At 42.5% G+C, this 24,411-nt stretch overlaps 1 protein-coding gene across 5 annotated transcripts in view; it reads right to left on the minus strand.

Moving 5' to 3' along the window:
- The window catches only part of TARBP1 (TAR (HIV-1) RNA binding protein 1), an 85,723-nt gene that overhangs the window by 31,613 nt on the left and 29,699 nt on the right, over positions 1–24,411 (minus strand). For all 5 annotated transcript variants that reach the window (XR_004679859.1, XM_035008480.1, XM_035008479.1 and 2 more), the window contains 8 exons: positions 13,491–13,588; positions 10,170–10,331; positions 7,243–7,430; positions 6,619–6,880; positions 6,326–6,514; positions 4,632–4,822; positions 4,383–4,454; positions 2,646–2,766 (listed from right to left, as the gene is read on the minus strand). Coding sequence is in view for 4 of the 5 variants with exons in the window: in XM_035008480.1 (XP_034864371.1) it covers positions 2,646–2,766; positions 4,383–4,454; positions 4,632–4,822; positions 6,326–6,514; positions 6,619–6,880; positions 7,243–7,430; positions 10,170–10,331; positions 13,491–13,588 (1,283 nt within the window). In the remaining variant the exon portion in view is untranslated. The remainder of the gene's footprint in view (positions 1–2,645; positions 2,767–4,382; positions 4,455–4,631; positions 4,823–6,325; positions 6,515–6,618; positions 6,881–7,242; positions 7,431–10,169; positions 10,332–13,490; positions 13,589–24,411) is intronic.

Consider the following 24,411-nt stretch of genomic DNA (forward strand, 5'->3'; position numbering starts at 1 on the left):
ACCCCTCAAGACTGCCCATCACTGGCTGCTGCTGAGGCCGGGCCAGGAATGGATCCCTTCTAAAGCTACTTTTATAAAATATTTGCAAGTTTCCAGTACAAAGCAAACAAAAAACTACCCGCACGTGCCTCAGTAAAACCTAAAGAAAGGAGAGTGGGGAAGACTGCAAAGGCCAGGAGCTGAGTACTGCTCGCCCGCTGGGTGGCCAGGCTGCCATGTGCCTGGAGGTCCTTGAAGATCGCCCCAACAGGCCACCACCTCCACCTCCTCCCGGTTCACGCTCTCCATCCATGGACTCAAAACTGAACCTTGAAGGTGACACCTCAGGCACACAGGGTCGAAGCAGACACAGCCGTGCGTAATCCCCACACCCTGTGGCTTCTGCACTCCGGTGGGAAAGACTGACTTTAAGTATTACCTTATATTAATTCTAACTGAGATCATTGCTACAACTTCAACCTTCCCCTCGGTTTTCAAGGCCAACCATGTTTCTGTCTCTTCCCTCTAGAAACGGCCCTGCTTCCTGACTCATAACACAAGTGTCCCAGGTGTTCCCTCCCTCACACCGACTCACCGCCACCTGCCCGGCTCTTTTCTCCAGCTCAGAGGAAGAGGTCACTCCTGACTACAGTGAGCCGGCCCACTCTGCTCTGGATGAGATCCTTTTCCACTTTCTCTAGAATTATTCTTTCATTTTTATTTTCAAATTACCCTTTTATTAGTTGCTCTGCTCAATTTTCTTCATCTTCAAAAAACAACTGCTTGGCCTGAGCCAGTGTCTAATATATAACTTTTCTGTCTTTCCATTTCCTAAATAAAGCCGATCCTTCTATTGGACATTAGAGCCAATCTAGACTGCTCAAATATTTTTAAAAATATATATAATTCACGTACCATAAAAATCACCATTTTAAAGTGTCCCATTCAGTGGGTTTGGGTATTTTCACAGAGCTGTGCAAGCATCACCACTCTATTCCAGAACATTCTCACACTCTGAGAAGAAATCCCGTGCAATCGCTTCCCGATCTCTCCTCCCCCCGACCCAGCAGCTACTAATCTGTTCTGTCTCTATAGATCTGCCTACCCTGGACACTTCCTGTAAATCACACACTAGGTGGCCCTCTATGAAGGGCTTCTTCTCACTTAGCATAATGACTTCAAGGTCCCCCAACGCTGGTTATTTTCAGTCTGTTTGTTGTTAACAGCCATCCTAGTGGATGTGAAGTGGCTCCTCGAGGATTTCGCCTGTCTGACCATTGCCACGCTCTCCGTAACCAGCATTTCTCCCCGCTATCGGATCGTTTCCTTCAACATACAAACAAGCCCCCTCCAGACCCCATCCCAGCCACTCCTTCTCATCAGAGCAAAGTCAAGAGGGCCTATATTCACAGTCTCTACTGGCTCCCCAACCATATGTCTCTCAGCCATTCCACTGAGGTTCTCATTCTCACCATCCCAGGAGAAGATCTTTGTAAAGGTGACTAACGACAGCCTTCTTGCCAAATCTGACGGCCAGTGGGCAGCCTCATATCCCTCCACGCCTCCAGTCAGCACCTCCCTCATGACCTGGGGACACCAGCCTTTCCGGGCATCCTCCAACCTTACTCATGGTGCACCCAGAGTTCCGCCCAATGGCACTGGTCAGAGAGGCCCTCCCTGACCCTATCCCTCCTCATCCTGCTTTACTTTGCTTCCACACACTCTTACATTTTGTATCATGCATCAATATTCACTATAATACATCTCTGTGTTCCAGCTGATGGAGCACCTGCTACTCCACTCATCCTTTAGGGAATCAGTAAACACTACTTCCTCTGAGATGTCTTCCCTGACTCCAATGGTGCAAAGGGGGCATTTTTACGTAAAAAAAACCCTCCCAGATTGTATATAACTGAAGCTGACCTGCTGCCTTCAGAAAATAAATGCATGATGAACACTGTTATTTCAACACGAGTGGCTTAAGTGGGGGCTTCGGTCATCGATTACATCCCGGCACAGCCCACAGGTGACAAAGCAGACCAGGACTCTATCTAGCCCAGCTTGAAATTCAGAAGAGAGCAACTGTATTTGACTTTACCCCTTCCTATCTTCTCCCCAGATTTATAAATGATTTTGCATCAAAAAATATCAATTCTTTACATTATGCCACTTCCTAAATCTTTTACCTTTCTATTCCATTTTTTATACAAAATAACGTATGGATATATCACTCTAAACACAACTGCTTTTGACTGGCACCAGGAAATACACCGAACAAAGTTTAGACAGTACAGGCAAAACACTCTTCTCTAAAACCAAACAAGTTGGACAATCACTAACCAGAAGTTAACTAAAACTAGGGAACATAAACCTCACGTTTCTTCCTGATAAAAAATGTTTAGGGCGCCTGGGTGGCTCAGTCGGTTAAACGTCTGCCTTCGGCTCAGGTCATGATCCCAGGGTCCCAGGATCGAGTCCCTCATCGGGCTCCCTGCTCAGTGGGGAACCTGCTTCTCCCTCTGTCTCTGCCTCTCCCCCTGCTTGTGCTGACAAATAAATCTTAAAAAAAAATATGTTTAGACTACATACTGTGTCAACATATAGAGCAAATGTTGGATTTTGACTTGTTAGTTGCACAGAAACAAAGTAAAATAAGGCATATTTACTTTATCTAATAGCTTGATTGCAAGATCTTCCATAAACAACTTATGAGACACATTTGAGCCATGTAATAAACACAGGAATTTGACAGCACAAATTCTCACATAGTGGTCTTCTCTTTTAGTACTAAAAAAATGTAAAATGACAAACTACGTTAATACATTTTCAAAACAAAAATACTTCAAGCATTCATTTCAAAATATCAAAACCTTCCAAGGATTTCTAAACTTAAGCAGCTTCATACTTAATGACAATGCTTTTTCAATTCAGGATAACAGAAGATAACAAATGAGCATCTCAAAAGGAGAACCTGTACAGTCTGAGCAAATTCCTCCAGATTTCTGGCAGAACAGTGCACAAACTACCCATGTGTGTGACCAACAAGCTCTTCTCTGTAGACGAAACAAATCATAGCTCATGAAACAATTCCTTACAGAAGACCATGGACACCTGACACCTGATGTCTTTACTGTGCGCGGGACACAGATGTTCTCCAGGTGCGGGGCAAACTCGGGAGCACCACGGGCTCTGAGTATCCCAGTATGTTCTGTGTCCAAATGTGGGAAGATCAATTCAGTCAACTTGTTAACACGTATTTCCAAAGTTCATGATAGCTGCTAAGATGTGAATAAACGTCTAACAACAAAACATCCGTCTAGTAGAAATCAAAGTATTTTGGAACCAACAACTAAAAAATTTCACTTTTATTGCTAAACTAAACCTGCCAAGAAAACAAAAAATCAATTAAAGCAGTTAATGAAAAATGTATATAGTTAATGAAGAGTGCCAAATGACTTAAAACACAGCGATGACTCTCAGACTAACACTCTGTGATACCTATACACAATTATCATTTGTATATATTTTTTATAAACATCTAAACACAAAAATTTTTTTAAATTATGTGGAAAAATAAAATGAAAAATACCTAGCTGACAAGCTCCAAAAAAATTAAATTTAGAGGTTAGGTAAGAACAGTGTTATCCTAGAAATGAAAACTTTAACGTAAGATATTGAAAGAGCCTTTAAAAGCATGTTAGGAGTAATTTTATTTTTGTGTGTGGTATATTGACTTGTTAAATGGTGAATTGTGACTCCCCCACCAAAAAAGAGTAACATGTGTGTGCTAAAGATCAGCCCCTACCTAAAAGAAAGAGAGGAATGGGGTTTTATGTTCCCCATAGTCATTTTCTTTTTTTTTTTTAAGATTTTATTTATTTATTTGAGAGAGAGAGCATGAGAGGGGGCAGCAGAGGGAGAGGGAGAAGCAGGCTCTCAGCCGAGCAGGGAGCCCGACCTGGGGTTCGATCTCAAGACCCCGGGATCATGACCTGAGCAGAAGGCAGACGCTTAACTGACTGAGCCACCCAGGCACCCCTGTCATTTTTTTAATTTATATTGGACTTGACACCAAAAATTTTTCCCCCAGAAAATCTTCATTTATTCCCATCAAGAATGTAGTAACGCTGTAAAAAAAACATCTTCCGATGTCATGTTAGACTTTCTTCTTTTTCTTCATCTTTAAAGAATTGTTTAAGGTTATCAAATTTTAGCAAAGAGTTTTAGATCTGAAATATTAGCAAGGGAATAGGATTTCTAACATGCCTTGAAGGCTCTTTCAATATCTTATAGAGATCACTAGTAAACATTTATTAAATTTAACAAATACAGGATGTCTCTCATCTGATGTTAAATTTTGAATATTCCATTTATATCAAGGTGTGGAAAATCCACATACTTACTTTTCAATAACTGTGTTTGCTGCACAATCATGTCCGAGATTTTCTATGTAGGTCTGCACATCCTGAATAAGTCTTCCCATAAAAAATATTTGGCAAAGAACAGGTTTTAGATGGGAAAAAATTAAAACCCCAAATTTAAAGTTAATGTTTTATATTCTTCTAATTGAAAGCCTTAAAATAAAGACCTAATTCTACACAATTAGGTACTTAATATGAATCATGACGGGTTGAAACAATGGCATCTTTTACCTTTGATCACGCCTAAACACAGTTCCAAATATACAAGCCTCAAGGACAAGTTCGCTATAATTTTTAGCACTTGATAAAGATACTTGGGACACATTTGAAGCAGAAACTATCCAAGATTTGCAGCAATAACTTATGAGTGTATTGAAGACTCCAGTTTTTACAGCAGACATTTCAATTATCTTGTACATAATCTGGAATGAAACACAATGGTCTTTTTATTCTTTGGCCTGTTCAGGTAAGGAAAAAAAAAAAAAGTGTTGCTGAAAACTTACTTGAATGGCTTCAAATGACAGTTTCGACATAAGCACAGAGTATAAAAAATTAAAAATTCTTTATTGTTAAAATTTTGTGAGATGATCAATAATCACAGAATGCTAATTTTTCATTTCTCAATAATAAAACTAAAATTTTACCGATAGTGATATCGCCCCGGGACTTTCCAAGAGAAACGACTGCCCAAAGTAATAGAAGAAAGGAAGGAAAAACATGCCCCCCTTGACATTTTCCATCCTCTCTGCATTTTGCCAGTGCCCCCTCCTGCCCCCGTGTTCTCCAAGGCAGCAAAGACCCCGGTCTCCAAGTGTGTCCTGTGTGCAGGACAGCGGCGTAATAAAAGGACTTTATCTTCCACTCCCCCTTTGGATAATAAGGTACACATGAATTCCTAGGCATGATGGCATCCACCACGTCATGTTCCCTACTATCAGTGGTTGTAAATGCAAATGCCACCAGGAACCAGGAGGACTTTTTGCTAAGGTTATATTCAGAGAAATATTTCTCTGTACAAGAAAAGCAACAGCACAAATGTGGTGACAAATGGCACCTGCCGTCTGCCTTCAGTATCCAGGAGTCAAGGGCTCGCTGTGGAGTGCAGAAGTAGAAGGGGCATGCCCTCTCTGGACGGGCAGCTCCTAGGACGGCCAGTGTAGCCAGGCCATCCCATTTTCCAACATTCTAAGAGAAGGGAAAATACAGATTTTCTTGCAACTTTCCCAATTCTTAAAGGTTGGCAACTCATTTAAAAATGTTTAAGCATTAGGGCGCCTGGGTGGCTCAGTTGGTTAAGCGACTGCCTTTGGCTCAGGTCATGATCCTGGAGTCCCGGGATCGAGTCCCGCATCGGGCTCCCTGCTCAGCGGGGGGTCTGCTTCTCCCTCTGACCCTCCCCCCTCTCATGTGCTCTCTCTCATTCTCTCTCTCTGAAATAAATAAATAAAATCTTTAAAAAAAAATGTTTAAGCATTATATGCATCAAATAAAGTAAATCTGTGTGGCACGTGGCTCACACGCTACTCTTCCATCTCACAGAGCTTGTTCTTACTCATCACACTGAAGAAGGTTCAAAATATTTGTGGACTGAATGAGTGAATACACAACAACAGATCTAGTATGTAATTACAAATACAACTCTCTTCTTCCTCGTGTGCTATAGGTCACACAAATTAAAAAGAAAACAAAAAGTGACCTCCTTTGAATCTAAAGTAGTCAAATTCATAGAAATAGAAAGTAGAAAGTGATTACCACGGGCTGGGGGAGGGAGAAGAGAGTTGTTTAAGGGTATGGAGTTTCAGTTCAAGTTAAGAAAGTTCTGGAGACCTGTTACAACAACGTGAACATACTTTACTGAATCGTACACTTAAAGATGATTAAGATGGCAAATTTACATTTTACCCCATTGTAAAAAAAAAAGTTACCTCTTTTATTTTGAAATATGCCCGGCCCTTGATTTTCGCAGCAATGGTAAGAACTTTGGTATCAAAAACAAACTGAACAAAAGCTTTTAAATTAGACCAGAATATCAGCTGAGTATTGCTTAACGCAGATACAATTTTCCAAGCCATGTCAAAAGACTCTACACAGAGTGATTCAGAGGAGGTCAAAAGCTGGAAGGAGAGAAGAAAAAAGAAATACCTAAGAATGACTTCATTTCGGAAACTGATCTCTGGTCCCACAGTTATTCTTCAATCCCCGTCTCACTGTATCTTACCTTGGGAACCAGAACTTTCATGCAGTGGAACACAGGCAGAACCTGGTCCGAAGGCAGGACTGTGAGGGCTCCTAGCGCGGACTGCAGAGTCCTCACGGGCATCTGAATAGCAGGCAGGATGGGCTCCAGAACGTCACCCTCCGACGCTGGGATAAGGGTGTGATATTTTCTCAACAAGAAAGAGAGGCAGACCCACTGATCGTGAATATATTGTGCGACTATTTTCCCCCATCCTTGGGAAGCTGATGATTCTTCAAAAAAACTGAAACAAAACATGCAGTCACCATCCCTTGCTCCTTCAAGTCTGGCTCAGTTCCTTGTGCATGGAGTAACGATCCTTACAAGAAATCCCCGGCCCACAAAAAGCAAGGAAACCACACGGACCTCAAAGTTCTAACTACTCTGAATGTAGGTATTTTCCTTCCCTGTAAGGGATTCACTGAGAACTACATGCAGTAAAGTCAGTGGCTTTCCAGTAACAGAGATGCTATAGCTTCAAATTCCCATACCCTATAAATACAGCTGGGCAATCACTCATCTCAACAATGAAAACAAAAATGAAATTTTAAACATTAGCAACCAGATGCCTTTCACACATGTGGCTGCCCTCCGGGGTGGACACACCTGCTCTGCTCCTCCGTGTGGGGCTTCTGCAGCGTGTGGTTGAGCGGGAGAGAGGAGAGGAACCTTTCCATGGGTCCGGCATCCAGAGAGTCGAGCTGTAGTTCCGGCTTCTGGTCAACAGCCTCACACACCATGGCCAAGGCAGCCATACTAATGACCCTCTGAATCTGCCTGGCAAGTGTCGGCTCCTGAGGGGGAAACGGAACAATCTTTTAGTTCATGAGAGCCAATCTTGACCATCGGGACCTGAGGCCCAGCCAAAGGATGCCTCCCGCCCGCCTTCCCCTCTCCCTGCCTGCTACTGAACATCAGAGGTGACAAAAGGAAACCCAATACTACAAGTCCTTCAGTGTCACCAACCTCTGTGCGATTGGCGGTGACCAAATTTAAAGTGGCAATAAAAACTCAGCAGCTCCGACTAAGACAACAATTTGATCTCTCCAGTTTGGCAGGGGAATTCCTGGACGTGACCCATGACCGAGCAGCCACATATTGAACCTCCAAGTATATGTGAAGCCCTACTTCTCAGCCTTTTTTCTGCTCATGTACACATTTGGATACACTTCTGTGGATGAGTCTTAACTTCAACTGTTTGGCTGAATTATGTTAAAAACAAAACAAAACAAAACAACGAGGCTCCAGGCATCCATGTAGTGACTCCTTCACCAGCTGTACACTGTTTCCGGAGAGGTGACACAGCCCACAGCTCAGAGCTCCTCACGAACCTCAGGCACGAGGCTGAACCCCGGCTCTGCACTTACTACAGTTGGGCTGTGGACACACTGCAGCTTAGTCTCCTCACCCGTGAAATGGGGACAGTAAGAGAATCTACTTCAGAGGATTACTGTGAAAATCACACAAATGGGTGATGTCATGGAAAGCACTTGAAACTCTACACGCAGGAACAAAAAGAAAGGAAGCCAAGACAGCCTGGCTTCGTACTTGCAGAGAAAATCAACTGTGTCGAGCCAAGAAGCCAGGAGAGCCGGCAGGAGCCCGCACTTTGAACACAGCTGCCCGGAGGGACCACGGCAGTGCCGCCACATACAGCAGCCAGACCGTCTCTGCCCGGGATGAACTTCCTACTCCTCACTCCACACCTTTCCTCACCAACTCCCTAAAATAAAGCAAGTACCTCTATGTATAAATTTTACATAGTAACACTGTCAACACAAGAAATAAAATTTAGGGGTGCCTGGGTGGCTCAGTTGGTTGAGCGTCTGCCTTCAGCTCAGGTCATGATCCCAGGGTCCTGGGACCGAGCCCCACGTCAGGCTCCCTGCTCAGCGTGGAACCTGCTTCTTCCTCTCCCTTTGCTGCTCCCCCTGCTTGTACTCTCTCTCTAATAAATAAATTAAAAAATCTTTAAAAAAAAAAGAAAAGAAATAAAATTTACTATTACTTTTAGCCAATATGGTCCCTGTTAAGCTTAACGTAATTCAGTGAATTACTAACACAAGCAAGCCATCTTTAAGAATTACTGTGGTATGTTTCATGATTTTGTTCTACATTTAAAACTCACAAAGTCCTTTTACAGCACTAACACACTAATACATACTAGACAGGATGCTGAAGTAGTAAGTAGGCCTCCTTATCATTTTTTGGTCAACAGTTCTTGAAAACTACTTTAAAAATCAGATTATTGGGGCGCCTGGGTTGCTCAGGCGGTTGAGCAGCTGACTCTTGGTTTTGACTCAGGTCATGATCTCAGGGTCTTGGGGTCAAGCCCCACATGGGGCTCCGTGCTCAGCGTGGAGCCTGCTTACGATTCTCTCTCCTTCTCCCTCTGCCCCTCCCCCCTCCTAAAAAATTAGATTATTAAAGCAATCAAGTACCTTCTCTGTTTTAATTAGCAGCCTGGACTACTCTATGATTTAGCTCAATTTTATTAAACCCTTATAATGTGTTAAGTGAAAACAGCTAACATTCAGTGAGGACTTTCTTTGTGCTGGGCACTGTTCTAAAGTTTTAACATGTATGAGCTTGCTTTAATTCCCATTGTCAACTCTATACCCCTCATTTTGCAGGTGTGGTAAATGAGGCACAGGGATGTTAAGTAATTTCCTCAAGGTCACAAAGCTAGCAAGATTAAAGCCAGGATCCATATCTAGGAAGTCTAATTCCAAAGCCTGTGCTCATAACCACTATACCTTTTCATGCCATGTTTAAGAAAAGCTTCCAGGTACTAAAAAGGATCCAGAGGAGAAGACACATACACATAAGTTATTGCAAAAACAAGAGAGATAGAGGTAAATACTACAATGGAGGCATAAAGAAAAAAAGATAAACGAAGGAAGCAATGAGACACTGATCCAAGTTGGGCCCTAAAGGATGGACTGGATTTTTGACAAGTGCATCCTGGAGGGGAGGGAGTTGTTGGTGAAAGGACCAGACAGAAGGAAAGCCCAGATGAGGAAGAAGGTGGTATGTGCTTGTGATCCGTGAAGCTCTATGACGAGGCCCCTGTGCATGACTGCAGCATAATAGCACTGGGGGGGCGAGGGAGGGAGGAGAGAGAAGGCAGCAAAAGACCAGGGTAGACAACAAGGTAGACGGCCAAGGATACAGGCTGCTGGATGTATTAATACACACCACGTGTTATATATCACATACGTGTTATATGTCACCTATCACATATATGTCATGTACCATATAAATACTTAGACATGTTGAAGTGTCTCTTACTGGTACTTGGGCAAAGACTCAGTTCAGTGAAAATCCACTCTCTGTATCTAAACAGCTTTAAGACTGAAGTCACCACACCTTTGTTATATACCTATAGGAGTCCCAATCTTCACCAAGTACTATGAACAAAGGATACTATTTTAAATTTCAGCAGATGCTTTTCATATCAGAATGTTAATAATCAAATCTATATTCTACATATGGTTATTCAACATAACTACACACCTTGAATGAAGGATTACCTGTCCACTGTCGATCTCTTGAAGATGCCGAATGGATGCATTTTTCAGAGGAGAAATAACTCTCCAAATGGGGTTGCCTCTTTTCCACCCAACCTTCAAATGGGTATTTATAAGCTCAGTTAATACCATCAGGTATAAATGGCAACGATCCAGATCCGAAACCTAAAGACAAACAGTAACAATTAACATGCAGGGTCCATGATTTTTACCAAACTATGAGAGTTCAGACAGGAAATAAATGACCTTATTTAAACGTACTAAGACAAGAATTGAGAGAAAAAGTCATTTCCTCCAAGAAGCCCTCCATGATCTCCCCATGCAGAGCTAAGGACTCCCTTCTCTGAGCTTACACAGCAACTCTGCATTCAGTATAACTGCAGCACACGTCATGATTCACTCATCTGGCTCACGAACGTTCTACCAACTCTTGCACCCCAGGGCCAACAGATCATAAATAACAATTAGAGCGGTGACAACTGCCTTTGTTTTAGGCAGGTTATGATCCTCCATTCTTACTAGGAAGGTTACGGTCCCATTTTGCTAACATGATGACTAAGTTCTGGAGAAGTCAAACAGTTCGGCCAGCATCTCAGAGCTGGTAAGTGGGAGAGACGGAATTAAACGCAGGTCTTTGCAACGTTGAGTTGCAGGGTTCAGTCCAGCACTACGACCCGCCAGCTCTGTGACCCAACCTCTGTTGGCCTCAGATTCCTTATCCACAAAATGGAGAGGGTAACATCTACCCACCACGGGGATGGATGCGGATTCTTTTCAAAGAATTGAGAAAGTATGGTAAGTGGACTAGCCCTATCATCAGTATACCAATTACTGTATCCTTGGCAGACTTTCGGGACACCAGGAAGCACATGATTCCTGCATTTAATCGGTGCTCACGGAGCAAGCACGACATGTCAGGCACGTAGCCAAGTGCCAGGACATGGCACAGACAGAGAGAAACAATCACAGAGCCTGGTGGAGACCAAACACCAGCTGTGCAAGTGAGGGATCGAGTGCCAGAGAGGATTCCTGAATGTGGGGCTCAGGAAGCCGGCTGGATGGTGGAACATTCCTGAGGAGGGAATGGCGAGGGGTGCAGTTCTGAACGGCTTAAGTATGAGAAATGCAACTCGAGTTGTCCAAGAGCACCTGGCTGACGGAGCGGTGAACTCGGGAGAGCCGCCGGAGGTGGAGACGGAGATGTAGGGTCCCTGGCACAGCTGAAGCTGGGGGTGCAGCCCAGACAGCCTCACAGGAAGAATGGGAGAGAAGAAGGGCCCGGGCCACGCTTTCTAAAGCTCCCATGTTCGAGGCTCTCTAGTGGAGAACGCATAATTGAAGGGAAGGTGGGGGTGATGGCAGAGAGATGGGGCCACCCCAGGGACAGCTGGTGTTTTGAGGGCCAAGTGGCTGACGTGTCCAGTGGGGCTGAGGAGTCATGAAAACCATGGATTGAGGGGCGCCTGGGTGGCTCAGTCGGTTAAGCGTCTGCCTTCGGCTCAGGTCATGATCCCAGGGTCCTGGGATCGAGCCCCACTTTGGGTTCCCTGCTCAGTGGGAAGCCCGCTTCTCCCTCTCACACTCCCCCTGCTCATGCTCTCTCTCTCTCTCAAAAAAAAAAACAGAAAAGAAAATCATGGTTTGAAAAGTATCCATCAGGTTTATTTATGACAAAGGAATCACTGACAGCTTCAGAGAGAGCCGCTTCAGGGCTTCAACAGAGGCAGAAACCAGGTGAGAATGGAGCTGTGGAGTGTTTATAGATTCGGCTTATGGAGAGAAGGAAATTAGGAGCTGGAGGGACCAGGCAATAGAAAGAGTGGGTTCCTTGAGATGAGGGACTACCAAAGCTGTTTCGGGGCTCATGAAAGAATCCAGGAGACACGGAGAGGCTGAGAATACGAGAAAGAAGGGGTGGGGGACCGTCAACAGTAAGGTCCTAGAGCAGATGGAAGAGGACACAGGCCAGATTCCCAGGGAGGCCGGAAACAGGTTGAGTCTGGGGGCTGCACTCCCTGGGGGCCCGAGGGCAGGCGCCCCCAGGAGCAGCCCGTAGCAAGTACCAGGGCCCATCCTCGCTCCCTATATTCTACGTATGCTTTGTAGCTTGAAATCAGCCATGGAAACAGATAAATACTACAAACCAGGGCTTTCTTCCCCGAGAGCAGTCGTTAAACAAAATCACATGAACCCTTCCTCTTTTAAAAGCTATTTTTAGCATCAAATTCCAAACAAAAACAGTTATGTTCTATAATGGATACATGGAGGTTCATCATACTTCTGTGTGTGTCTGAAAATCTCCCTAAAAAAGAAGGTAAGATAATACTGATGATAATAAAGTGATGTTGAAGCAAAACAAACCAAAAGAGTTAGTTCTTTATTAAATGCCTTCTTGGAAATGTAGGTATAGCAAGGCCACTATTAACAACTGCTTAGTAAGAAGACAGTTAACCCTCCCCACTCCAGAGGGCTTTTTCTTCATAGTTTCCTTGCCTTCCTACCATAACAGCTCAGGTCCTTCAGTAGAGAACTTGCCTTTCTGTATTTTCACACCTGCTCACGAGCCTATCAAACAAATGTACTTAATTGAGTATTCTAATAAAAATTAAAATAAGTATATTTTCTCACTTTATTAACAATCTACTTATTCTAAAGCTTCAACATTTGTCCCTAGAGATTTCAACTAAAAAAAAAATTAAGAATAATAAGCATTTCTGTAAGAATCAGCATTTTCAAAATACTCTGGAAGGAAAAATTTTTCTCTTTTTTTTTTTTAACTTCCAGTGCAGTTAACATGCAGTGTTATATTAGTTTCAGGTGTTCTCATCTGTCCTAGAGGGAACAAAGTATGTGGAGAGTGCAGAGAGCAGAAAAGGACACTCACCTCAGACCGACTATTACCTATTCTGTGTTTCAGAATCGCTTATGGAGCTTTAGAACCAGACCCGTACTGATGCCTGGTCCACCTCAAACCTGCCAAATCCCACTCTCTGGAGCCTAGGACCAAATACGCCTGAATACCTGAAGCACTCCAGTGAGGTCATGCCACGCGGCTCTCTCAGCCCCTGGGGAGTGGATGTATTATCTCCATTTTGTGGATGAGAAAGCGGAGGCTCGGAAGAGCTACATAACTCTCCCAAGGCCTCGGTTAGGACACGGTGGAATGGAACGAGGAGACTCCGAAGCTTAGAGTTTTTTCCGCTTCCTAAGTGGCTTCTCCAGAAAGTATCACATTAATTTTCTCAATTTCATACAGTGCCTGCCAGTAAGTAATCACTCAAATATTGATGAAAAGAATGGAAAGTTGCTCCTGTGAGTACTTACACTACTTAGTTCATTCATAGTAAGCCGTCGGAGGATAAATTCGGAAATGCTCTCGGTGGCAGACATGACAAAGCTCTGAAGGAATGTAAACACCTCATCTGTACGGGGGGAAAAAGTGTGTAACTGAAGTGACAGAAATATAAGTTCCTTGGTACAAAATATGCCAGATTTTCTAGTAAAAGTGCAACTATGTTAAGCATATGGGTGCATCACTTACCAAAAACGAATTCCAATAATGTAACAGTCATTAGTACCATGGGGCAATCTATAATTCACCTTAAAGATCATTTAAGAGTTTTAGTTCTGGGTAAGATGGAACAGGGGCATACCAGCCTCTCTCACTATAAAACGTGGACAGAATATCTGAGCATCTATGTGGAGACCCTAAAAGGTAAAAAGTAGCAGACAGATTCAGAAAGCAGTAACACTCAACAGACTGAAACCACACACAGGAGCAGTCAAGAAAGTGGGCAGCATGATGGGCCCCGACTTCTGACCAGAGAGTGGAAAAGGGGAACCCCAGAAAAGCAGACAATGAGTCCTCAGGAGGTTCCAGAGGGGGGATGCTTAGGACAATGGCCCCAGAACACGGTTTGTGAACTGCTGGGCTCACCCCGAGAGGCTATGCATGGACCTGCGAGTGAGCAGCATCCCAAAGACTTTCTGAACTGAACTAACAGAGAGACAGCCACCCAGGTCCCAGACTGGCCACCGGGTGGATCATACGTGGTGCAGGTCAAGACAGCACCACAACGCCGACAGTGGAACCAACAGGCCCAGAAACTGGAATGTCAGGAATTAAGGGCTAACCCTAAGCCGACTGTCTGCTTACATAAGATTATCAAGTTCTCCACAGGATTTAAACAAGACCCAGAGTCTCATAATATAATATCTAGGATTCAATCCAAAATAACAGGGCACGTGAAGCATCAGAAAATTCCTAGCTCACAAGGGAAAAGATAATCTGCCAATGCCAACAATGAGATGATGTTGACTCCAGAAAAACCCGACAAGGACTCCAAACAGCTAATGATAAAAATGCTTCAACAATTAATCAACACACCCTCTTGAAACATGGGAAAATAGAAAGTCTTAGCAAAGAAACATAAGATACACACAAAAACCAAATAGGAATTTTATAATTGAAAAGTATACGTACTGAAATTTGAAGAACTCACTGGATGGGAACAGTAACAGAAAGGAGAAGCATGAGAAAGGAGTCAGTGAACTTGAAAACAGATCAATAAAATAAAATAAATCATATGCATTATGACATAGTGTAACCAAACTGCTGAAAACTAAAGACAATCTTGAAAGCAGAGAAAAATAGCATATTACCTAGGTGAAGAACACACTGAATTACTACAGAACTCTAATGAGAAACCATGGCAGCCAGAAGCAAATGGAATACGTTTAAATTGCTGAAAGAAAAGACCCGTCAAACCAGAATTTTATATCCAGTGAAAATATTCCTCAGAAAGTGAAATAAAGACATTCTCAGATGAAGGAAAACTAAGAGAATTCACTGCCAGCAACCCTATTCCAAAAGAATGCTAAAAGCTGTTCTTCAAACACAAGGCATATGATGCCTCAGGAAAACACGGGACGTCAGGGATGAAAGAAAAGCAAAAGAAACTGCAAACATCTAGGTAAATACAATAGGTTCTTCTCTTGTGATTTTTAAAATCTCTCTGATGGTTGAAAGCAAAAAGGATAACATTGTCTGGTAGTTATCAACAAATGTAGATATAAGACAACTATAATACAGGGGGGGAAAGGGCAAAGGAGTCCATAGGGTGGTAAAGTTTCTACATTCATTTCACATGGTAAAACATTAACTCTAAATAGATTGAAAAGTTAAGTGTGAATACAGTAGTCCCTAAAGCAATCACAAACACACACACAGACGGACACACACGCGTGCGTGCACACACACACAGAGAATATTAAATATTTAGTAAAAAACACAATAGGTAAATTAAAATGGAATACGAAATAATGTTCAAACTGCCCAAAACAAGCCAAAAGAGGGAAAGACAGAAATGAAAAACAGAGGGAATAAACAGAATGCAAAAAATAAAGAACTGAAATACATATGTAATTATACTAAATGCAAATAGTCTACACCAATTAAAAGACAGTGTCAGAATGGATAAAAAATCATGACCCAATTATATAGTGTATATAAGAAATTTGCTTCAGATATAACAATCTAAATAGAATAAAAGTAAAAAGCCAGGAAATACTACTATGCAAATTCTAATCAAAAGAAAGTAAGAGTGGTTATATTACTACTAGACAAACCAGACTTCAGAGCAGAGGAAATAACCAGGGATCAAAAGGGATACTGCCTAACAAGAGTCAACTCAACAAGAAAATGGCACTATCCTAAACAAATAGGCACCTAACAACAGAACTGCAAAACATGAAGCCAAAATAATAGAACTAGAAAGAGAAAGAGATAAACCCAAACTCAGAGTTAGAAACTTCAACACTCCTCTTAGTAACAGAGTAAACAAAAAACAGCAAGGACATAAAACTGAAAAATACCATGAAAATCTTGGATCTGATATTTATAGGACACTCCACCCAACAACAGAATACACGTTCTTTCCAAGTGCACATGGAACAGTATGCAAGACAGACCATACCCTAGATCATAAACAAACCTTAATGAAGTTTCAAAAACTGAAACTGTGTAAAGTATGCTCTCTGACTAGAATAGAGTTGAATTAAAAATAACAGAAAGATAACAAGAAAATCCCCAAACACACTTCTAAGTAATTCATGAGTAAAAGAGGGTGTCTCAAGAAAAGTCAGAAAATACTTTGAACTGAAATACAACATATCAAAAGTTTTGGGATGCAATAAGCAAAACTTAAAAAATTTATAGCACTAAAGGTCATTTTCAAAAAGAAGATCTAAAATCAACAACCTAAACTTCTGCCTTAACTTTTTTAAAAAGGCAAAATAAACCAAAAGCAAGCAGACAGAAGCAAACAAAAAAACAGAAATCAATGAAATTGAAAAAAAAAAAATAGAAAAAAAAAAATCGATGAAACCAAAAGCTGGTATTTTGGTTTCAAATAACCAAACAAATAACTCAATTTTAAAATAGATAAAAGATTTGAACACTTTGCAAAATGTGATATCACTCTTAGAAATGTTCATTTTTTTTAAAGATCACATAGCATTAAAAATTACAGAATTAGGGGTGCCTGGGTGGCTCAGTCGGTTAAGCGGCTGCCTTCGGCTCAGGTCATGATCCCAGGGTCTGGGATCGAGCCCCGCATCAGGCTCCCTGCTCGGCGGAGAGCCTGCTTCTCCCTCTCCCTCTGTCTGTCGCTCTGCCTGCTTGTGCTCTCTCTCTCCGTTAAATAAATAAAAATCTTCAAAAAAAAATTATAAAAAAAAATTACAGAATTAATTTAAAATTTTCATGTTACTTGTTAGAGAGACGATACTATCTGGAATTGATAAACCACTAGCCAGTCTTTTTTTTTTTTTTTTTAAGATTTTATTTATTTATTTGAGACAGAGAGAATGAGAGACAGAGCGCATGAGAGAGAGGAGGGTCAGAGGGAGAAGCAGACTCCCTGCCGAGCAGGAAGCCCGATGCAGGACTCGATCCCGGGACTCCAGGATCATGACCTGAGCCGAAGGCAGTCACTTAACCAACTGAGCCACCCAGGCGCCCAACCACTAGCCAGTCTTAAGAGAGGCAGAGACAGAGAAAGAGGATACAAATTATCACAGACCCCAGATGCTGCACACATTAAAAGGAGAAGGGATTACCATGGGCCATGGACAATTCTAGAAATATAAATGTTCCCACTCACAAATGCCATGATTGTCTATAAAGAAAAATCCCAAGGAATCTATTTAAAAAAAAACAAAAAACAAACCCCCCCCTCATAACTAACTAATAAGTGCTTCAGTGAGTTCAGGGGATACAAGGTCAACACACAAAAATCAATCACATTTCTGTATACTAGCAATATACAACTGAAAAGCAAAATTTTAAAAAATTTATCACTTACAATAGCTTCCCCCAAAAGACATACTTGGGCACAAATCTAACAAAACCTGTACAGGATCTATATGCTGAAAACTAAAAAGCTCTGATGAAAAAAATCAAAGACAGCCTAAGTAAACCGAGAGACACACTATATTCATGGACCAAAAGTCTCAAAATAATAAAGGCAATTCTCCATAAATTGACCTACAGATTTAATGCGATTCAGTCAAAATTCCAGGATTTTTTGTAAATACAAGCTGATTATAAAGTTTATATGGAAAAGCAAAGGAACTAGAATAGCTAGAAATAAGAATTTGAAAGAAGCATCCTACCTATTTAAAGAGTTATTGTAAATCTACAGTAACCAAAACAGTGTGGTATTGGCCAAGGGATAAACATAGATCAACAGAAGAGAGTCCAGAAGTCGATCCACACAAATATGGCCAATTAATTATTTTTAAACAACTTTACTGATATAATTCATGTAACATAATTCACCCATTAAAAGCATATAATTCAATGGTATCTAGTACAGTCACAGATATGTGCAACCATCACCATAGCCAACTTTTTAGAACACTTTCATCACCACAAAGAGAAACCCCATACCCTTGACCATCACCTTCATAAGCCCATCCACTCCCCCCACCCCGCCCTACACAATCACTAACCTACTTTCTGTCTCAGATCTGCCTATTTTGGACATGTCATGTAAATGGAATTATATAATATATGGTCTTTTGTGACTGCTTCTTTCACTTAACATGTTTTCAAAGTCCATCCATGTTGTAGCGTGTATCAGTAATTCATTCCTTTTCACGGCCAAATATAGATATATCACATCATTTATCCATTCATCAATCCATCTATTTTGGATTATTTCTGCCATGCCCAATTTTTTTTTTTTTTTTAACAACAGTACAAAACAACAGAGAAAGGACAGTCTCATCAACAAATAATGCTGAGCAACTGGATATCCACAGGCAAAACAAAAAAACAAAACCTCAACCTAAACCTTACACCTTAAAAATTGATTCAAAATGTATCATAAATCCAAAAATAAAAAACAATAAAATATTTAGAAGAATTTCCTAAACATGATACCTAATGCACAATCCATAAAACAAAAGAAAAAAGCCAACCGGACTTCATCAAAATGAAAACTTTTGCTCTACAAGGGAGAGACACTTAAGAAACTGAAAAGCCAAGCTAAATTGGAAGAAAGTATTTGTAAATCACATATCCAACAAAGGACTTGTATCCAGACTATATCATGAATTCTCATTATATACATTTCATACAAGTGTATGAAAACAAGTAACTCAATTTTAAAATAGATAAAAGATTTGAACACTTTGCAAAATGTGGTATCACTCTTAGAAATGTTCATCTTTTTTAAAGATCACATAGCATTAAAAATTACAGAATTAATTTAAAATTTTCATGTTACTTGTTAGAGAGACGATACTATCTGGCCTCTGAAGTAGCTCATAAATCACTTGTCAGGTCAAGAAGCCACGAGCAAATGGTTGAAAGGTGAAGCTTTTTTTTTTTTTTTAAAGATTTATTTATTTGACAGAGAGAGCGAGCGAGCACAAGCAAGGGGGAGCAGGAGAGGGAGAAGCAGGCTTCCCACCAAGCAGGGAGCCTGATGTGGGACTCAATCCCAGGACCCTGGGATCATGACCTGAGCTGAAGGCAGCAGCTTAACTGACTGAGCCACCCAGGCGCCCCGAAAGGTAAAGCTTTTTACTATAAAAGTAAGCATTATAACCAACGAATATGCTAAGAACAGAATACTCCTCTCCTTCCAGATTGTCTGCCTTTCTTTCTCCTATATGTACTCAATAATAGTATAAAGAAATGAAAATAAAGTTAACCTGAGGTTCCAAGGGAAAGCTGAGGGCTTGCACGACAGAGAACAAAGTGACATGAAGGAAAGTAGGGGCTGTGTTTCCAACGTCATCCTCACTCTCATGGTGTTTCCTGTTAGTTACCCAATACAGAAGACTCTCCCAGGCCCCCAGTCACCGCCACCTCTCCAATTTAACAGCTCATCACAATACACAAACTGTGCAAAAAACTTCAACCAGAATGGGGTATATGGTTTTGTTTCCTACTCTGTGCCTCATATAATTAACAGTGGTAACCTGAATCCCAAAAGTGGTACCAGAATTGGTCAAAAGCTGTCTCATCAGTCAAAATCACAAGATACCACCTCACACCCATTAGGATGGCATTATCAACAAATGAACAAATGAGTGCTGGTGAGGATGTGGAGAACCTGGATCCCTGGGCACTGCTGACTGGACTGTGGAACGGTGCCGCCGCTAAGGAAGACAGTATGGCGGTTTTTCAAAACGTTAAACAGAATTACCATGTGATCCAGCAATTTCACTTCTAGGTATACAACCAAAAAAAAAAGAACTGAAGGCAGGGACTTGAAGAGATGTTTGTACATTTGATGTTCACAAGCAGCATTATTCACATGGCCAAAAAGTGGAAATTACCCATGTCCATCAACGGATGAATGGGTAAACAAACTACGGCATACACGTACAATGGAGTATTAGCCTTAAAGAGGAATGAAATTCTGACACATGCTACAGTACGGATGAACCTTGAAGACATTACAGTTTGTGAAATAAGCCCAACATAAGAAGACAAATACTGTATGATTACACTGATTTGAGGTCCCTAGAACAGTCAAATTCACAGCGACGGAAAGTACGAAGGTGGTCGCCAGCGGCTGGGGTGGGGGTGGGGGAGATGAGGAATTAGTGCCTAGTAGGTACAGAGGTTCAGTTTGGCATGGCAAAAAAGTTCTGGGGATGGATGGTGGCGTGAACGTACTGAATGTCACTAACTGTACACTTAGAAATGGTTAAAGTGTACATTTTATGTTACGTATATTTAAAAAAATAAAAGCTACCTCGGGAAGAAAAGTTCAAGTAGACACAGAGATTAATCAAGGCCAGCAAACAAAAGCCCCCCAGGAGAAAAGTGAGACCCCGCACTGAGGACCCCAGGCCCACCGTGGCAGGTGCAGCAAGCACTTAGGGCAGAAGGCATCCGCTGCTGAAGGCCAGGTACTCCGGCCCGTATGATCCGATGTAACCAAAGGGGGGCTGTAATGCAACTAAAGGTGCATTTCCACAAACATAAATGGGATACGGTTATTTTGAATTTTGAAAAAATGATTATATCATTTTACAAAAACTCATTTATGTGGGGCGCCTGGGTGGCTCAGATGGTTAAGCGTCTGCCTTCGGCTCAGGTCATGATCCCGGAGTCCTGGGATCGAGTCCCGCATCGGGCTCTCTGCTCTGCGGGAAGTCTGCTTCTCCCTCTGCCTCTCTCTCTCTCATAAATAAATAAATAAAATCTTTAAAAAAAAAAAAACAAAACTCATTTATGTGTACTATGGATGCACCAAAAGGAGAATCACAACCCGAGTCCAATCCGATTAGATTCACAGATGAGACTGGAGGCAAACAGCCACACGACTGCTCTCACTTCGCATTCATGAGCGCTAGCTCCACGCACACCCCCCACCCCCGGGCTTCCCCACTTCCCCAGTCCACCCACTAATCGTCCTTCCCAGGCGAATATGCTCCCCTCATCCCTCGGCTTCCTCTTTCACTAAGATAACACCGAACTTAGAAAGGGACGCTGCCGTTCTGGCCTCTGCCCACCCATCCACACGTGCCCCCCATCAGCACCCCGTCGAAGGCCAGCCCCTCTGTTGGTGCCCCGGACCCCAAGCACTTTTGCCTCCTCTCAGCCACCAAGAAACAGACGTCCCCTCCTCAAATCTTCAAAACTCCCCTCTACTGAATCGTTTCTATCAGCACAAAACGCTGCTATTTTCTCCCCCGAAGGAAATAAAACTTCTGTCCCAGAGCAACGGTCCCATGTCTCTGTTCCCCCACACAACAACCCTTGAAAGAGCTGCCCAGACTCCATACCTCCTTGCCGCCCCCTGAGCTGCCCCCACTGCCACCCAAAACGTTCTGTCAGGGTGACCCTGATTTCTATGTCGCCAAAACCAGTGGTCACCTTCGGCTCCCCACCAGCATCTGGTGCAGTTATCACTCCTTCCTTCTGGCTCCCAGAACAGCACATTCTCCTGGTTTTTCTCTTCTCATGCTGTAGTGAATTCCTCCTGAATGTCCTATGCCAGTTCCTCCCCAACCTCTAGACACTGGTGCTCCCCACGCACCTGGACCTCTTCTCTGTCTACACTGGCTCCCTGGGTGTTCTCGTCCAGCATCATGGCTTTAAATACCACCACTATGCTATGACCCCCATATTCGTATTTCCAACCCACACTTCTCGCTGAACTCCAGACTGAAAGGCAAATGTCGGCTCACCAACTCCACCAGGATAGCTAACGGGTGCCCCGCACTTAACCTACCCGAAGCAGAACTGCCCGTCTTTACTCCAAAACCTTCCCCGACTCCAGTCTTTCTCACCTCAGTTAAAGGCAACTCCCATCTGTCCAGCTTCTCCAAAAGCTAAATGGCCTCTGAGTTCTCTCTTGTTCTCCCAGCCCACATCCAGACCCATCAGCAAATCCTGCTGGCCACACGTCAAAATACATCCAAAGTTCTAACTCACTGCATCCATGGCTGTTCGCCGTCCAAGCCTAGAAGCTGGTCTCTGCAGCTCTGCCCTTGCCCCCGTCGTGCTCTCTCAACACCAGGGCCCAGTGAACTTTCTAAAACTCAACCCAGAGCTGAGTACTCCCCAGCTCAAACCCTCTAATAAGAGCCACACCCTTAAAATAGCCCAGGGAGGGAGTCCTATGTAACTGTCCCCACTTCCCTCTTTCCCTCTCAAAGTTCGGGCCCTATTATTCTTCCCTTGGTGCCTCCTAACTGTTCCCCAAACAGCGAGCTCTCCCACGGGCCCCTCCTCACTCGCCTCCCCTACATGTGCACAGGGCTCCGTCCCTCAACAGTTAAAGTCTTTGCTTAACCGACTGTTGCCTTCACTCACAGCGAGGTCTTCCTGTAACCCTCCACCTCTACCCCAGCACACCTCGTCCTCCATTCCCTACCTTATTTTCCCCCAATACCTACCCAACTACCATATATTGTATATGGTCGCTGCTTGCTACCCCTCTGCCCACCACACACCAGACCCCCAATACAAGCGATCTCGACAAGGGCAGGGATTTTTGCTCTTTTTCCACACTGACACCCTAGCGCTCACAACAGTGCATACAGATCATCAATACATATGTGCTGAATGAGTTCCCCAACACCAGTTCAAAGGCTTTCCACAGTCGCCCCCCATTAAGATTTAAATAACTTCAAACCTTGAGGATCAGCACAGTAACCACTGCAGGTTAACGGAAGAGAAGGGGAAAAGACATCTCGCCAGACACTGCACACCGAGCCCCTTCCTCCCCAGCTTTTCTCCCCACGTGCCGTTCCAAGCGCTAGCAGGTTAAAAAAAAAAAAAAAAAGAACAGGAAGGGAAAAAAGGAGGACAAATGGCAATGACAGCAGGTGTACTCGCTCAGACGTAGGAATGACAGATGTTGAAGCTGTTATGGGTACACGGGGATTTATGACCTCTCCATTTTTCTAGATATTTAAGGATTTCCATAATAAAATACTGAAAATTAAAATAAAAAAATTTTAAACACAACAAGGCAAAGTTGCTCCAAACAGCAGGATACTGCCAAACCTCAATCCCACCTGCTCCCAGGAAGCATTCCTGGGTATTTCTGACTTTACCATTACCTCTGCATTGCCCCTGGTACTGGTAATTAACTCCCAGACGGCCTTCTCGTTTATAAAATGGAAATAAGTATTTTCTATTTTCCTCTTCTCTCATAAAAGAAATCTTTCAGGATTAAGATCTGTTTACAGGTAATGAAGCTTGATATGGTTTATCAGTCATATGGACGCCAATGGCTAATATAATTAAACAGGTATTTCCTTGGCTCTTACTTGGTGACATAAAAAAGATCTGCATGAGGTGCTATAGGAACTCTTACGTTCTGCTGCTGCTAAGAACATAAAATGTGTACACATTCTGGAATGTAAAACTGGAAAAACAAGTTTCATTATCTTATAAAGCTGAATATGCACAGGCCCTGGGAACCAATACACATACTGGAGAGACGCACACCCAGGCCCAGAAGACATGAAGACAAGTGGTCGTGGCAGCTACATCACGGTAATGAATCACAATCCAAAGTCTAGCACTGGGAAAATGCATAAACTGAGCTGTCTTCATACAAAGGAAGACTATACAACAGGGAAAATAATGAAGTCTAAGAAAGGACGTGCATGAATCTTACAAACACGTGACATGAAAAAAGTTACAGAAGACTTCCCACAGTGAAGCAACATTTCTACAGAGCTCAGAAGCAGGAAATCAAGACACTACGGTGTTGAGGGATATCTACAGATGACGTAAAACCACTTTCAAAGTGCATGGAAGTGATAAAGACGAAAGTCAAAATAAGGAAGCAAAAGGGGGGATTGAGGAGTAACAGGTACATAGGTACATTCATTCTTAGGTTGAGTAGTAAGTTCACGGGTGTTTGATTATTTGACATCATAACATATATAAAACCATCACACACTCGTGTGTGTGTTTGTGTGTGTGTCAGATACCACAATTTTCCGAAGGGCACCAGGGACCCAGTCCTGCTCTTGAAACCATAACCCTATTAAAAAGTCAAAACATGCCAAATGAACCCAAATTTATACCCTTAAGGAGACAAAAACCTTATAAAAAGTTACTGTTATGTGTACAGCATTTGGTTTCACTGCCATTATTAAAAATATCAGAATCCAGAAACTAGCTTTAAAATTTCATAAGCATGTATTAAAATCTAATCCCATCAATGTTATCCTATGATTCCCTAGGATTCTCAAGTAG

Source organism: Mirounga leonina, unplaced genomic scaffold (assembly GCF_011800145.1).
Source record: "Mirounga leonina isolate KUSES-001 unplaced genomic scaffold, KU_Mleo_1.0 Mir_152, whole genome shotgun sequence".
In the NCBI taxonomy this organism is placed as follows: domain Eukaryota; kingdom Metazoa; phylum Chordata; class Mammalia; order Carnivora; family Phocidae; genus Mirounga; species Mirounga leonina.